The 17,004-nt window shown below is 40.5% G+C and overlaps 1 protein-coding gene across 3 annotated transcripts in view; it reads right to left on the bottom strand.

Annotated features, from left to right (window-relative positions):
- Window positions 1-12,617: 12,617 nt before the first annotated feature.
- add3a (adducin 3 (gamma) a) overlaps window positions 12,618-17,004 on the bottom strand; it is a 73,432-nt gene continuing 69,045 nt past the window's right edge. For all 3 annotated transcript variants that reach the window (XM_053330683.1, XM_053330675.1, XM_053330689.1), the window contains one exon: window positions 12,618-15,652. In XM_053330683.1, the coding sequence (XP_053186658.1) occupies window positions 15,402-15,652 (251 nt within the window). In that variant the 3' untranslated portion in view covers window positions 12,618-15,401. The remainder of the gene's footprint in view (window positions 15,653-17,004) is intronic.

The following is a 17,004-nucleotide window of genomic DNA, read 5'->3' as shown; positions in this document are numbered from 1 at the left end:
TGTCAGATGCCACTTTCCCCCCGTTTCATCCATTCTGCTTCTTGCTGGACATTAAAATGAGTTATGAGTTAAGCTGTGGCTGTCGTTGGGGAGGCGTTTCTTTCTTTTTATTTCTTTGCATCACGTTTGAAATTCAAATGTTCAAATCTTAATCCAGTGTTCGGTGAAAACGACTTTGGTGAGAAGTTATTGCTCCGTTAAATTATTCAAACATTATCTTTTAGGGGGGTGGCTGGTCCTTTTCCCCCCAAAAAAGTCTGGGCAGAGACAATGAGCTATGTGAACAACTTCGGCGAGTCAATCGGCAACTCCCAGCCAAACACAGACTCTCATTGTGTGCCAGTGTGATGGGAGAGACTAGAGAGAAGAAAGACGAGGGAAAAGTTGATATTTCATACTGAGTGAATGAGAGGAGGGGCAGAGCGAACAGAGCCAGCTGCAGAGGAAAAGAAATGACTCTTGATATTCATTTTTTCTTTTCTTTCTTTCTTTCTCTCGTTCTAAGATAGAGAAGGATGCAGGAAAACAGATAGATAGACAGAGAGGGGTGGGATCTCCTCCACCTTGAAGAAAATCGTTAATTCTATCCCACTCGTGTGGGCTGTCCTTCTTGTAGTTGTGTATGTGGTTGTGTAGGGGTGTGTAGAAAAGAAATGGGGTAGCTATCCCCCTCCTTAGACAAAGGGCGCAGATGGCTGGCCCTTCTCAGCTTTGGGGTGGGGTGGTGTGAGCAGACGCCTGCGACAGAGCGCCGTGCCCTCCCATGGAGCTCATTTCAGTTCCCCACTGAAAGAGACAGCAGACAGGGGGGCCCTGCTTATAACAAGAAGGGCTTAGAGACACTGAATTTGACCCCCCCTTCAACACCCAAATGCCCCCTCACCACTGGCCCATGACCCCTGCTCCTCACCAGGTCACATGCGCAGTTACGGTGATGGGAGGAATGCCAAGACAGAAGAGGGGAAGAGGGAGTGACAGAGACACAGACAGAGAACACAACCTGGCCATAAAACAAGAGAACAGAGACTCATTTTTACTGTACTGTGAGAGATGTGTGATGTATGAGCCTGACAAAATGAATAAAACATTCTGTAAGTTTCACTACCTCCCCCAGTCTTCATTAGAAGTAAGTAATAAGAAGCTCCTTATTTATGTGGCAAGATAAGCTGATGTGCAATGTTAGTAGCAAAACTTTGATTGTTAGAATAATTTGCTGTCTGCTTCAATATAATGTAAAGAATAGGTGTAAATAAAAAAAAAACATTGAACTGTGATATTACTCAGCTTTAAAATAAGTCTAGCAGTTAGAAGTAAATGGGACAACTAACAAAGATCCAAAGAGGCAAATATTGAACTCCCTAACTCTCTATGTCAAATATAAAGCTACAGCTAGAAGGCAGTTAGTTTAGCTTAGCAGTACAGGCCTAGAAACAGTTCCAGCACAAAGCTCCTCTAGAACTTTTTACATGTTGGTTTTTGTTTGGATTAAACAAACAAATCAATAATGTGTTATATAGAGGTTATATAGAGGTTTTAAACTTTGGACAGAGCCTGGCTAGCTGTTTTCTCCTGTTTCCAGTCTGTTGCATGGATATATAAAGACAACTGGATACACTGAAGGCCACTCATTCCTATGAAAGTTACTCAGTGTCACATGACACCAAAAAAGCAACTTCCTGCTTTAAGAAATTATCCTGATGATGTCTGATTCAGCCTTCCTGACAACTTGAATGGGGAGAAAAAAAATAAACAATTGCATGCTCTTCTAAACTTTCAAAATGTGATTGACCGAATGATCAGATTTTGCTAGTAAAATGAGTCATTTTGCAGGACACTCAAAAAATGTTTCCAATAATTTACAGATGTCTTGTTCACAATGTGAGTCAAAGGCAAAACGTCTTTTTGGACATATGCGCATCACGTGACAGATGCAGAAGTTGTAATCACACTTTTTGGCCACTATGTCAAATTGGCTTCAAGCCCCAGGACTGTTCCTGGGGGGTTAGTCTCTCGCCTCAGTGATCTGTAGCCTATATTTGCTGACTCTAGCAGCCACAAGTTGACAGACTAAAAAGCAGACAAAAGACAGAAAGAGACAAAGTTTGTTCAAGAAAAGAAAGAGGACAAGGTATCTCATCAACTTTAGAGGTTTGCATGTGTGGTCATGGCTCAAGTGTCTGTATCACCATCATCCTCCCAATCAACCTGACCTAGACTACACTTTGCTGCGTTGTTTTGTTCATTTAACCCACTTCAGATAGCTTGTTCTTGTTTTGGGAGATCTCCCTGCTGGGATAACATAGCCAAACTGTTTCAACATGGCTGATTAGCAGTGAGCTGATCCTGCTCGTGTTTAGGCTACACCAAAACATGTCAACGTACATCATCTACTTTCCCTAAGCAGAGTTTGATTAAGGGCAGCATTCGAATAGGGATAATCTGCAGGTGATTATCTGTAGTAGATACAGAAAAAGAGATGGAGGCACATTCATAATTCCTATGTAATACACAGCACTTAGTCCCTTTGACCCAATGACCTATATCCCGTCTTGTAGAAGGGGGAGCCTATATTGTGATACTGAAAGGCTTACAATGGCTTATGTGGAGGGACCTCGGGCACAGTGAGACGCTTGTCAACCCACTCCAGATCCAGGGGGATTTGACCACAATGTGTGCATTATAATGGGCAGTGGGATGTATGTAGGCGCTGTGGCAGCTGCCCCATACACTGTACACAACGCATAGTACTTATGTGTGTGTGTGCTAATGGAGAAAGCGAGGGGGGGGGGGGGGGGGACTGTTTGCAAGTCTAAGTGTGTGCATGTAATAAAGACAGAAAGGGCAGGAGAAAATATTGTTCGTCAGTTGGGGCATGTGCTGTGTGGCATATTGTGTAAGTGTGTGTGCGCCTGTGGGCGTCTATACGAGTCTGAATGTGTTTCTGTGTGTCTGTGTATATGTGTGTGTGTGTGTATGTGGGTGCATGTGTGAAATTTAATAGAAAAGAAAGAAAAGACTTAAGTTCTCAGCGTGCACATGTCCATCATGTTTTTTTCTGAGAACATGTCTCAAAGCATAAATGTGTGTGTGGAAAGTGTGTGTGTGTGTGTGTGTGTGTGTGTGTGTGTGTGTGTGTGCGTGTACAGCTGTGAAGCTTGTTTAAACCAGTTCCCACTGAGGTGAGAATAGAACATGCACACACATATGAAACATTCATGCATATGTAGACTCAGCAATTGCAATTCTGTGTACGTACTGTATCTGTGCATTGGCATGTGTGTGTGTGTGTGTGTGTGTGTGTGTGTGTGTGTGTGTGTGTGTGTGTGTGTGTGTACATTATAGAGTGAGAGGGAGAAAGGATGGATTGTTTTCACGGTTGTGCACATAAAAACATTGTGTGTGATTAGAATGAGACAGAAGAAGGGCATAAGAAAAGGTTTTGTGTTGGAGTTGTGCAGTGTGTGTGTGCGCACGTGTGTGTGTGTGTTTGTGTGTGTGTGTGTGTGTGTGAGTAGAGTGTAGCGTTACAGTGAGTAGGGAGGAGCCCATGTTCATAGTTGGTGAATGGAGGTCAGTGTGACTCCTGAATAAAAGAGAAGAGACAGGAAAACATGACAGATAGAGGATGAATCAACAGCTACTCCTCGCTTCTCGCTTTCTCTCTCCCTCTCCCTTTTCACTTCTCCTCCCTTCCTCCTTTCAAAACCCTCCATGCCCAGCTATAACCACCCTGTTTTGAAGAAGTGAAGAGTGGAACTAAAGTTATTATTAACATTCAAATTGCAAATCTGCTGTGATAATGGTACATCTCCAACAAAAGACTCAACCCAGGCATTAACACATGGTATTTCTGGTTTGCAAATCGCTGCACAGTCACCATAAGGATGCACAGTCACCATAAGGATGATATCTTTGGTCAGCGTTGGTGCATTACTTCTGCATACTCACTGAACTCACTGTAATAATAGTATAATTTAATCCAAAACTTGACTAAAATTGTTTCCATTTCAGATGTTACGTACATACATGAACCTAATCAAAGTTCAGCAGGCTTTTATACCGTTTTCCAACCAGAGCAATTCCAAACAGTTTCATGATCACTGCTCCACACCTGAGTTTACTGTGAGTCAGAAACAGCTCATATTTGGTATGAAAAGATGAACAGACACAGGAATTGTTCAGCTTGTACATTATGCCACATCAAACGTAGTATTTTTGTGTGAAAGTGGCATTAGTCTCATCAGCAAATGAAAATGATTTCCCCTGTGGGAAGCATGAAATTGGGAAATTTCTGCCAGCAAATGTGATTACCATAACAGACCCCCCCCCCCCCCCCCTTATTCGTCTACAATTAACCAGACATGAAGTTTTCCTTCCATTATTTACTGTATATTAGATAGTCAACCTTTAACATCATCTTGTTTTCACATTATAATAAATTCTTTGGGTTTTATATATATAGTACCAGTCAAAAGTTTGGACACACTTTCCCATTCACATCTATATATATATACACATTTATATATGTTTAATATATGCTTTTCAGTGTCTGGCTACACTGAACAGTACATCTATATTTTTGAATTTTTCAAAGATGCATTTAAAAGTGCTGTTTTTCCAGAAAATAGAAATAATCCTTCATGTTGCTGTCACTTTATTTTCTATACTACACTTTGTTATAACGCCTCTCACACTGCGAGTAGGAGTTCAAACTGAGCAGAAAGTTTATCCTGATCCATATTCTCCACGTCTCACATTTCTCCTCTTTCAGCCACACCTTTCCTCCCCTATGCCCTTCACCCACCTCTCCCTCCTATTTTTCCCTTTCTCACCTCGGCAGAGGGACAGTCACTGGGGAGTCACACTTCTGTCTCTCCTCCCTCCTCCCTTCACAATCCCCTGTTGTTGTTGTTGCCCTCCAAATCTCTGTTGGCAGACTATGGAGAGAGAGCGAGAGAGGCACCCAGGAAGAAATAGACTTCTGTGCCCCCCCCCCCCCCCCCCCCACAACCCTCCTCACCTCACCATCCCCCTCTGTTGTTGTTGTTGTCTCCCCTCCAAATCTCTGCTGGCAGGCAATTGAAAGATAGATAGAGAGAGAGAGGGACAGAGGGAGAGAGTGAGATAGAGAGAGAGAGAGAGAGAGAGAGAGACAGAGAGAGAGAGAGAGAGAGAGAGAGAGAGAGAGAGAAGAGAGAGAGAGAGAGAGAGAGAGAGAGAGAGAGAGAGAGAGAAGGTAGGAGTGGGAAAGAGAGCATTGGGAGTCTTCTCAACAGGGGTATAGTTCTCAGGATGGCAGGAAATTACCCATGTTGTTTTTTGGTAATCCTTTTTTAATATCAGGTTTTGGGACAAGGGGGGTGGGGGGTATGAAGGCAGGAGTGGGGAGAGAGAGGAGAAGAAGAGAGACAAAAGAGGGATCCAGGCCAGACAAAACGATTGGCGACTCCCGGGGGGACGATATGGTGTCTGTGTGTACATAACACACATCTCAAGTGGTAGAAATGAATAGCATTATGAGAATCACACAGTTTGTCTTTGCTTCTCAGTGATGCCATCGCTATCCACTGCAATGAATAACATGAATGGGCTTTTAAGTTTTTCTCTTTGAGAAGATTTTCCCCCTTTTTTTTAGATTTATAAAGCTCTGCTCATGTCACTTTGGTTCCAACGGGACAAACACACCGCTGAATGAAATATAGTCTACTGCATTCCCAAATCATTTTGCATGGTAAACCTCTCATCAAATTAAATGGGTTGAAATTGAAATTATTGTTGACTTTGCTCATGAGGCATGGACATTTTGGTTTACGGTACTCTAGTTTAAAGTTGCACGCAATATTTTTTTTTAGGTTAACAATAGATCATATGTATAATTGAAAAGTTGCTCATAGTGACAAACACAGGAGCTATCGTGTGTCTCTGCAATGCGACATAGCAATGCAAACATTTTCATCTTCCTTTAGCTCATTGTTCTGGTTTTCCAGCCTGCAACCTCCAATCTCAGCAACCTTGTTTTCAGCAGCAGAACAACCAGCTCAGAAGCATATGACAAACATAAAATTAGCATCAAGTCAGCTAAAAATGTTTAAGATTCAGCAGATAAAGACCAAGGTCATTTTGTCAGAAATTGGTGACCAAAACACAGCTAAAAGGTGAGCAAATATTAGCTTTACATTCAGTAGCCCTGTTGGTTGTTGTGTAATTATTTGCTAAAAAAGGATTTATAGATGTGCATCAAGGGGTCATGGCATAACCACAAAGTTAAAACATAGTAGCTGTGCGATAACTGTTGTGCACCTCCCACAAGTTGGGGCTAGAGCAGCTATGGAGATTATACTTCTAGACTGCAAGAACTGTGATTGATCAGCTTTGACAGATTGTGTTTTCTTATTCAGGTGGGGATGTTGATAGTGAAGACATTAAGTTGAATAAGGCTCAGTCTTGTCATAACTTTATAAGGTGATAGTTAATATGCTGTTTCTTATGGAGTTCCTCAGCCCCAAGTAGCCAACACATCAGTTAATGCAGCAACAAACTAAAAGGTTGAAAAATGTCTTGTGATCATGATTTCTTTTCATTAAAATAATGAATATCCAAGATGTTTCTTTCAGAACTTTAAAGAAAATTAAACTCAACTTCCAAAACGTCAAACCATTTCAGCACACTCCACTTCAGATTTGAAGGCTTGATAAGAATGGGCTCGTACTGATAAGGGGAGAAGGATCTGCCTACATTCTCATCCCATTAATCAGTGTCACTTAGAGAAATCCAAGCCTCCCATTAGCGTTCCATTGCAGAGATAGTGGCTGACACAAAAGAGGAGGATCAGCCCACAAGACACAACTCACAGTAGCCTGGTTGTACCTTATTGACCCCCTTTATGACAGACGTACCCCTTTAGCAAGGGAGTTCGTCATCTGTCTCAGCTGTCTTCCTCTCCTCCCCCATACCCCTTTCTTCAGTGGGGTGTGGTGGATAGAGAATAGGAAGAAAAAAGAAAACAGTGTCTCTATTAAGGTATTGTTAAGGTATTGTCAGCAAACATGTACGTCACCTTCTTTTCAGGATGCCGTGTGACCCTGGTATTTAGCACAGGGATGATATATACCCCATGCAACATACACACGCACACACACACGCACACACACACACACCACACGTCCACATTATTTATCTAGCAGGAGTCAGACAATTCCTGTGCGTTAGGGTATAGGAAGAGAGAAATGGGGTATTAGACACAAATCAGTGCAACACAGATAAAAAGAGGTTTTAGAGGTCACATGCAGTCTATCCTTGTTCATCATGTAGGTCTACTTGGCTCCAAAATCTGCCTCCTAACAACTAGGTGAACTGTGACTTTTCTCAACTGAAATGCAAAAAGTTAATGTGGCTAGAAAATTTGTATACATGTGCTGTGTGTGAAGAAATGTGGTTTGAGCAATAAGCAATCTCAGTACTTCCATAGTAGGTGTAGTGGAAGACACCAGAATTTTGGATCCAACACTGCATTTGAGGGTAGATAATTCCTTTAAAGGGAGCAGACCCCAAATTAACTATACCCAAATGACCACATAAGCACATTTCAGCTCGGTCCAATTCATTTTAAATCAGTTTTTTTTCCATAAAAGTTGTGTCTAATCCAGCCCAATCAATTTCAGTTTAGCCTTGTGCAATCCAGCATTCTTAGAGTTCAATTTCATCCAGCAGAGTCATACCCAGTTCAATCAAAACCTACACTATTTAGCCTACTTTAGCCAAGTGCAACCCAGCAGTGTGGCTCAGTTCATCCTGTCAACTGAACCTGTGCGACAAAAACAAACCCAGCATAGATCAGCACACTTCAGGCCCTTCTTTGCCTCTTCCTTCCTGGATCCCTGGTTTCTGGTGATAAGGAGGTTAAAGAGCGACGTGTGTGTGTGTGTGTGAAGGAGTTGACATTGCACTAGAGAACACAATGAGTACTCAACATTCTTCCAGTTTTTGCTAAGAATACACAAACACACTCTTCTATCATCCCCTTTGTAGAAGAGTATTGATCCCTGAAACACTTAATGGCAATATTAACAAATGATCAGGTCAGGATGATTTAGGTGATGCTGTGCTGTGTATCCACACTTAAAACATATGATAGTATAGTGGTTAACACATGGACTAAATGACATGTGCTTTAAAACTGCCCTGTTTATTCACTAAATAATATATATCATAATATATGGTTTGGTCTCAGATAAATCCTCCATTTTTAAAATATTGAGCAGAGGCCCAGCCCTTCCCAGTATTCTATTGAATCCTTGACAACCAATGAGGAAATAGGATGCTATTGATCTCCAATGGAGGATTAGATTTCCAATGGCTAAAGGATACAGGTCCCATTGTGCAATGGGAGGGGCATGTGACCAATGCCCTATATATGTAACCCAAAGCAGAGAGTCAATAGCCAGGAGAACAAATGATACTATGGCAATGGGCAATCTATGCAGCTAATTCCTCTCTGCAGTCACTGCATTTGTCACATGGATCACTTGACTGCAAGGGACTATAAAGCAGATAAGGCAGTCAGTAGCAGACCCTGCAAGGTTTTCTTTCAAGGGCACTTAACGTCCATCACTACTGATTAGCCCCAACATGTAACCACTGTTCCTCTTAATTGGTTTGTTGGGTACTGTTACACTGCTGTTTTGCTTACATTTGTCAAATGGCCAGGAACATGACTCCAGGTGAATGCTAATATTGCTGAATGTCTACTGGATATGTAGGTAACCGCTAACTAACACAACTTATCAACTTATATGATGATAATATGTAAATGTTGTGTTTATAGCTTCTTCTGCTGCCCTCAGATGCACACTGAAGAAGACACATAAGAAGATATAAACATATATATATTTTATTCCCCTGTGGCGAGCATAAAAACTGAAAGAATTAGAAGAGATTTGATTTGGATTTGGAAACTCTGTTTGAACTTGCTAAAGCACAAGTTGTTCATGAAACTAAAATCATATCAGAAAATGTTTAGTTATAGCCTAGTCAACAACTGAAATAAACTTTGTACAAATTTGTCAACAATGAAAATAATCCAATATTTTCATCATGTAGCTCTTTCCAAATGCAGTGTCTGACTTTCTTGGCCAATTTAAGTATTCAGATAACTGACATTTCATTCACAAGCTTGTTTCTCTACCAGGCCATTGCTGAGGGCTCCATTGTGTTCCTGTCCTTGAATGTCAGTGCTAAAATCGGCATTATTTGTTCGAGGAAGAGGTCATTTAAAATGATAGTTTACTTAATACTTTGTTAATTTAACACCATGATAGGCCTGATCACGGTTTTAAAGGAATAGTTTGACAATTTTAAATTTGGTCAAAGTTCCAAAACTCAAAGTGAATGTATGTAAAAATGGTCCCTGCAAGTCAAAAGTCTTTCCTTGAACACTTTGTTTGCAGTGTCCTGTCCACAGGTTGTTGATGTTGACCACTTGCAAATTTCAGATCCACTTTGGGCTCAAACATACACAGATGTATTTTAGGAGTTTCAATTTCGAGTAAAGAGCGAGTTTAGCCCCAGAATAAGAACATAGACCTGGAGATGTGCATGATATGTCCCCTTTAATTCACATAGACACTACCCTGCTACAAACACAAATACTCTGTGTATGGCATGTTGGACAAAACGCGACCACAACTAAAAACGTATGTTGGAAAAACAATTAAAATAAAAAAGAACAATCTTTTCTGAGGACATGTAATCTGATTTTATAATGCTTTTTATGTTTTCTCTCATGCAGAAAGTTCCTCAGAAGAAGAAATTGTACCAGCAGCCTGTTGTATTGCTGTGTGTGTGTGTGTGTGTGTGTGTGTGTGTGTGTGTGTGTGTGTGTGTGTGTGCCTGCATGTGGGTGGTCTCATGGGGTGTGCATTTGGGCTCAGACCTAACTGACCCCTTATGTTGTTTACCAGTTCTTAATTCATCCCAGTGGCATCTGGGCATCATTGCAGTCTTTGGTACCATGGAGTTTGCGGAGTGGAGGGGTGTCTAAGTCGAGTATGTTGGGGTGGGGTGGGGGTGCTAGTGTGTGTGTGTGTGCAGGTATGGGGGTTGCCCTGAAAAAAGGCCTATCATGGTTTCCATACTCCCCCAGCAAAGCATCCATCTGGACACAAGTAGGCTCATTGTTTTGACACTCCCAGCATGGTGCTGTCTGGAGGAGAGGAGAAACTCTCAACCCTCTTAATTGCACCGAATATGTTGCAATAGGATATATCTGTGTAATGTACAAATGCGTGTAATGTATCTGTGTTGGTTTGTTGTCAATTTGAAGTGATTCAGTCTAAAACTCATTATTTAAAAAAAAAAAAAAATCAGGCATCTTCTTACAAAGTTCAAAAATTGAAATGTGGAAATAATCCTCTTTGTCTGATTGCATACTAAATGGTAAAAACTTTTTCCCCCTAATAAAAAAAGTAATAGATATCACACAACAGCAGTTTGGAAATAAACTATACACTATACATTTCACTTATATATTGCACTAGTCCATGAGGGAAGAAAGATACACAATGAGAGATGAAGCTTTTTAGATCCCCAAACTAATTTCCCTTGTATTGTTATTTATCTTTCCAAATACCAGAGTAAAAGAATGAACACACACACATCAAATGACCTCAGAATCAACACTTCACTTTAGCTATAAGAACAGTGAATATAAGCAGCACTGATTAAACCACCACAGTCAATGGACACACAAAATGCACTGAGTCACAGGATCACTCATATGCTTTTATTGTTCATATCAGGAATGCGGCCAAATAAAGTGCTGTATACTGATATCACATTCACTGACACCAGGACAGGATTACAGTGTTGTAAATGCTATATATGGAAGCCACACTAGCAATATCTATAACATAAATGATCCTAGATTAAGACATGGAAGTGAGGGGGGAAACAAAAGGGCGCTAGTCCAGTTTCTTTCTCATTCTTTCTGCTCACTAACACACTCCCTGATGTGTCTTTAATCTGGCTTCAGTGGAGACAAAAATCCAGTCAAACAGTACTTGATGATTAGTGTTTGTTGATAGACATCAGAAGTTTCCTTTCAATAAATGTAGTGAAAGGGTTGAGTTTGACAATTTAATGAATGCCCGAATTGTTGGAGAGAAAGTAATTTCAGCATCAGGACATTCATTAAATTGTCAAACTCAACTATTTCTGGTGTATAAGTAGCCTGAAAATACAGATTTGGCTTGTAGTAGTGGAAGATGAGTTGTATTTTTTTTTCTCAGAAGTGTTGTAGTAGTTGATCGAATCAGCAGTGTTAAGACAGTGGAAACAGGCCAAGGGGACAAAGAGGCATCATTACTACAGTTTAAATTTCTACTCTTATCTAGAAACACACATCATAACAAGAGAAGTGAGTGTCATCTCAGCCAGTCATGTGAGAAACAGCTTGGTCTTGTAAAGCTGAAAACTTTAGAAAAAGGAAATTTAATTGTTTCTAAGACAACACAAAAGGGCAAAGACAAGTTTGGTTGAAAGTACTGTAGAACAAAAAGACTGCTAACTCTACATCAGAATATAAATATTCAGTTGATTGGTAGATATTGAAAGACCAGACAGAGAGAGAAACCTTACAGGGAAGTTAGCACACCATATCATGATGTGGGTTTTGCATATTTTGTTTTGCATCTGAGTATCCTCAGATAAACACAGTCAAGGCACATTGGCTGCTCACACGAACACAAAGTCCCTCAGTTACATGGATACTCTATTGGACAGTCTGCGCTTACTCTGCAACACAGAGGCCATGTTGTGCCCAGCTGTGACAGGGTTTACACCAACAAGAGATAGACATCCCTCTTATGGCAGCACAGGGTTGATTTGGATATTAAGAGTGAGACAGGACTCAAAAGGTCACACGTACTCATACAAAAAGCTAGAACACATAACCTCTGATCAAAGGATATTCTGAAATTGGAGTTTGCAGGTTTGAGGGGTAAATTTCAGCTCTGAATGAATATACAACATTTTTGAGGAAAGGGATTTTCTAATATACAACTTTCTCTACATTCCAAAAGCAAAAAAAAACAAAAACAACTCTTCTCATGGCTTCAGGGTCAATTTCCTCACACAAAGCAATGCATATCTTCCTATGTGAAAGGAAGCGTCAATGTGCTCCACTTGATGGCCCTTTTGTCAAGTGCTTTCACATTTCCTGTGCCTCTGTTAGTCACTCTCACATTCTTACTTGCATTTACTCAATCATTGCCACAAATGTACCATAACGCCCTGATTGAGCTATTCACACACATAGTATATTCATTTTCATCTTGAAATATCACAAATAGAGATTTTAAAAAGGCACCAGTTACTATTATTTCCTGCTCATATTAACACCGTAGTGCTTTAGCATAGGTCCTTCTATATGCTGTTCTGCAATAGTGAGTAGAATGATCATTATGGATGCAGCATTAAGTGTGTCAAACTGTGAATATGTACAATTTGTCTGTGATAATGGTTTAAAGTAAAAATGGATGTTGTATGGATTATGTTGAACACAAAAAAAGAAATCTGGAGAATGATGTGGATTATAATGCACAAAGATGAAAAAATGAGCCTCTGTTTCTTAAAATACAGTTTATTTGTGAATTTACACTGATTAGCAATACATCTAAAAGCAACTCCATTAGATAACCATTTATATAGGATTTTCACAGGTCACAAAGTAGCTTGGCTCATTCTGGCATGCCAAAGCAAAACTCGTTCTCTTTTGAAAAACAGAAAAAAAAAAAGTGGATAAAGAGGCATTAGTAAAAGCAAGGTGCAAACAGTTGGAAACAGAAGAGGAAAAATAAAAAGGATGCAATGCACATTCAGTTCATCTGGGAGCAATTTATGCTCATAAAATGGTTAATAAAAACAAGCCTAGTGCTCTCTGCAAACTAAAAGAGAAAAAAAGAAAGCGTACTGCGATACAAATGAAGGATGAAAAAAAAGAGAACTTTTCAGGAGGAGAGATGGTATGAAAGAGTGATAAAAACATGATGCGTTAGTGTCAGGTTGTCCTTACCCCCTGTTCCTCTCTGCTACACACATATGCACTTCCATTTCCAAACTCACACCTCCCTTTCTCCATCTTTCAGTTGTGTGACCTCAGCTCTTTGCCCAGAGCCAAAAGCTATCGTTTAACACAGCTAAAGATGTGTCCTAAACCAAACCCCTCCCCCCTCCCCCCCTCCAAATCCAATACTTCACATTGCTAGCTGGGATATTGGTACATCTGGTTAAACTGCGGGGGGAGGATATGTGGCAACCCATCACACTTTGGCTTTGCAGAGTTCAACGGTGGGTCATCTGACAGTTACAACACGATCGTGTTTACGAGAGAAATTACACGAGGGAGGCTTTTAGAAACTGAAATGACGACCGGGCTCGCAGAGTGATCAAATAAAAATAAATGTCCATGTGACCTCCTTATAATCTTCCAGTTTGAGGAGGAAATAAACGGCAAATTAAGCGAGGAAGCGTAGCTGCAGTGAATGTAGCTACTGAAAATAAAGTTTTTTGGGAGCCTGAGGGGTGTCGATGCAGTCACTGGGGTGATTTAACAGAGGTCTTATTGGGTCCTTGATGCCCGAGCAGGCAGACGAGAATCTCAACCCTTGTCTCATCATTAAAATAATGGAGGAAAAAAAATTACAATATGGCTTTAAAAACACACACATAAAAACACCAAACAAAGACGTCACCGCTCCACACTCCAAGATCCATGATTCTCATTTCAGCTGGCGACTGCAGATAGTTTGACTTAGTATTTTGGCACTACACCTCCTGTTTTTTTTTAGGTTTTTTTTTTTTTAGTTTCGCTGAGTAGAGATAATATCTCATGTGTGACACCAATGAAAGACTTTTCTTTCTTCTTATGACTCACTTTCTGGGTCCTGACCGCTCTCCGAAACCATGCCTCGCTTGCTACTTGCACACCTTTTACCAAATACTTCACAATCTCCTTCACTGGTGAAACCACCTGCAACTAAAATGTGTTATATACCACAAGAAAAGTGCAGCACAATAAAATAAAAAATATATAGTTAAAAATCTATAGCCAACATATCCAGTTTCCATATATCTGTGTTATATAGTAAATTTGTGTACTCTGAAGATTAGCAATCAGGCATCACGTCAGCCATATAAATTCACTTCTTGCAAAGAAGAGAAAACATGCGTAACATCTGTATTCTCTGTAAAAGCTTAGAAATGAGTACAAAACAGAGGTGACTAACACCAAATTTGTGTTCAATAAAAAAAAGAGATCAAATTTCATGAGATGACATAAACTAAAACACAGTGACACGTCACTAAAGTGAGATTGTTTCTTTCTTTCTTCCTTTTAGTTTGGCAAAAAAAAGAAATTGAGATGAGGAGGAGAAGATACGAAAAATGCTACATAAATATTCAGAGTGGGTTGACGGCTCTTTGAGATAATGTCAACTGAGTTGTGATAGACCGTCAGCCTTCTTCCTCACTCTCTACTCCAGTCTAGTAAGTCTTAAACACGTCTGTGGTGTTGAAATTCAACCACAACCAGTTGAGGAGAAGGTTTGTATCTGAAGCTTGCTCTTTAAGAAGCTTGAAAAGTGTGAGAGAGTGAGGCAGAGGGAAAACCTCTCTCACAGTAAATAAACCAACACAGACCCTGTGGATGTTTTGTCTGAGACCAGTTTTCCAGTGTGACTTCAAATTCCATGTGGCCTCTCAGTTCCCTAATGCAGAGTCAGGTGACCAAATGTGAAAACAAAACCTTAAAAGACTGGGGAGTCTCAGCAGACTAAAAAAGGGTTTTGTTTTAGCTTGTGCAGCTTTGCAACACTCACGTCATGATCCAATCATTTCATAAAATTGGATTTTTGCAGCAAGAAAAACACAAGGTGGTTTCAAGTTCTGTTCTCAGCCTGGGAAACAACACAAGAGGATCCAGTTATTCAGGATCTAAATGGCCTCAACTGACACTTCAAGGCTCATGAGGAGCCCTGTTAGAGTACTGCATAGGTGATGAGTTGTGTAGACAACATACACCATGTCATCTCACATCTGCTGCAACGTTAATTTGTGGACCCACACACCCACCCCAAAATATTCTTGTGTTTTGACAGAATGTGAGACCTTTTTTCTTTTTTTTACAAACTAATTCATTTTTTGTTAAATCCTTTCTTCTGCCTTAAGCACATAGAACCTTCTGTTAAAAACTTAAAATAAAATAAAAAACAGAAATCATAGAATGACATTTAAAACAGGACAAAATAAAAACAGACATTTAACAGAAAAGGTGGCTGCTGCCCTTCTCTCTCTTCTTCTATGCAGACGGTCTTCCTGCCTGCCTCTACCCCGTCGCCTGTTTGCTCTCAGGCCTCCGTCTTCTCTTTCTTTTTATTCTTCTTTAGGAAGGACGGGGTGCGGAACTTCTTCTTCTTCTTGGTGTTGGGTGATTTGGAGGGCGAGCTCTCTGGGGACAGTGCCTCCTCGATCTTCTCGCCGGGGCGCACCGTGATTTCCACACTCTCCACACTGGTGGTCAGCTGGCTCACACGCTTGCACAGCTCCTCATCCACGTCGCCGTGGTCATCTTTGCCATTCATCAGGCCCGTGTGGTTCTCTGAGGGAGGAGGAGGGAGACACAGGTTAGGTAAAGACAGGAAACATTAGATAGATATTATCAGCAAGACAAGCAACAATAGCATCTAATAACACCCATAACTAATATACAACCACATGGCTTGCAGTATGCTTAATATTGACAACCACAAGTACAAAGCACTGCATGTACTGCAAAAATGTCACACATTTTAACTACAACTAAATATATCAATACACAATTATATTAATAATCCAAAATAAAGATAAGGCTCACGTCAATCCTTCAAAGGGTGGGCATGCCATAATACTGTAAAATGTAGTGTAACTCTGTGGCCAAAATAACACCACAAATATGAATGCCAATGCTACAGCCTAAAAAAGTACCATAAAATTGTGTCAAAACCATTTGACACAGTCTCAACTAAAACAGAACATTATGAGGATCCCAAATATATATTTACTGCAAGAACTTTGCCCTGAACTTATATTCTACAGGTGTTTATGTTATTTTGTCAACCCCTCAATCTCTCATACCATCCTCTTGTTGTTACTGTGAGACTGTGCTGTCTTTCACACACTAATTCAATGTGGACAGTGTGTTGAACTTCCGCTTCTAACATAGACACGCTGTCCCCGTGCTCTACATATTTCATAATATCCCTGCGTAAAACCCCAGTGACCTGAGTCTGTCCTCATTTCAACTTCAAAAAATGGGGCTTTGAAGAGTGGACTATACCCTCTCCCTTAATGACTGTTCACGTAACAGGCCTGCAAATACAGGGTAGGGAATGCAGGGCAATGGCATCATGTTACTACAATGAACCACTAAAACAGTGATGACTTCTCAGGTTATTTTCATCTTTGCACAAAAACACACACAGGGCGACATTAAAGTGAGGCTCAAACAACAATTGACCCGCTTTCAGCACAACTGGCTGACCTCAAAGCCATGGCGTCAAAAAATATGGGTCCCCTGGGCCAATGTGCTGTCGTGGCTTAATTGTTACTCATTGTGTGGTTTTGCATGTTTGTGCTGGAGGGAAGCTGACAGGAAGTCAATCCCATAGTGACATTATTTACAACGCTCTGATCTTTGTCTCCCTTGGAGGTACACCAAATGGCTTCAAATGTCATGGACAAGAATAAATTGTGTAGTGTTAAAGAATAAAATACTTTGACAAATAGATCTAAATAGTGAGCGAGAGGCTATACTTTAATAAAGAGAAATCGTATGATGTGACATCAAAGCGCACTCATGTTACCAAACCAGCAGGTCATTGAGGTTAGACACCAAATGAAATCCCCAAGAGGGTTTGCTTCTCTCTCTCTCTGCTGCCAAATGACTGCATTAAGCATTCATAAACCATGATC

Source organism: Scomber japonicus, chromosome 2, assembly GCF_027409825.1.
Source record: "Scomber japonicus isolate fScoJap1 chromosome 2, fScoJap1.pri, whole genome shotgun sequence".
NCBI classification, from domain to species: Eukaryota; Metazoa; Chordata; class Actinopteri; order Scombriformes; family Scombridae; genus Scomber; species Scomber japonicus.
The sequence above is the reverse complement of the archived record's forward strand: the minus strand, read 5'-3'. Positions and strand labels throughout refer to the sequence as shown.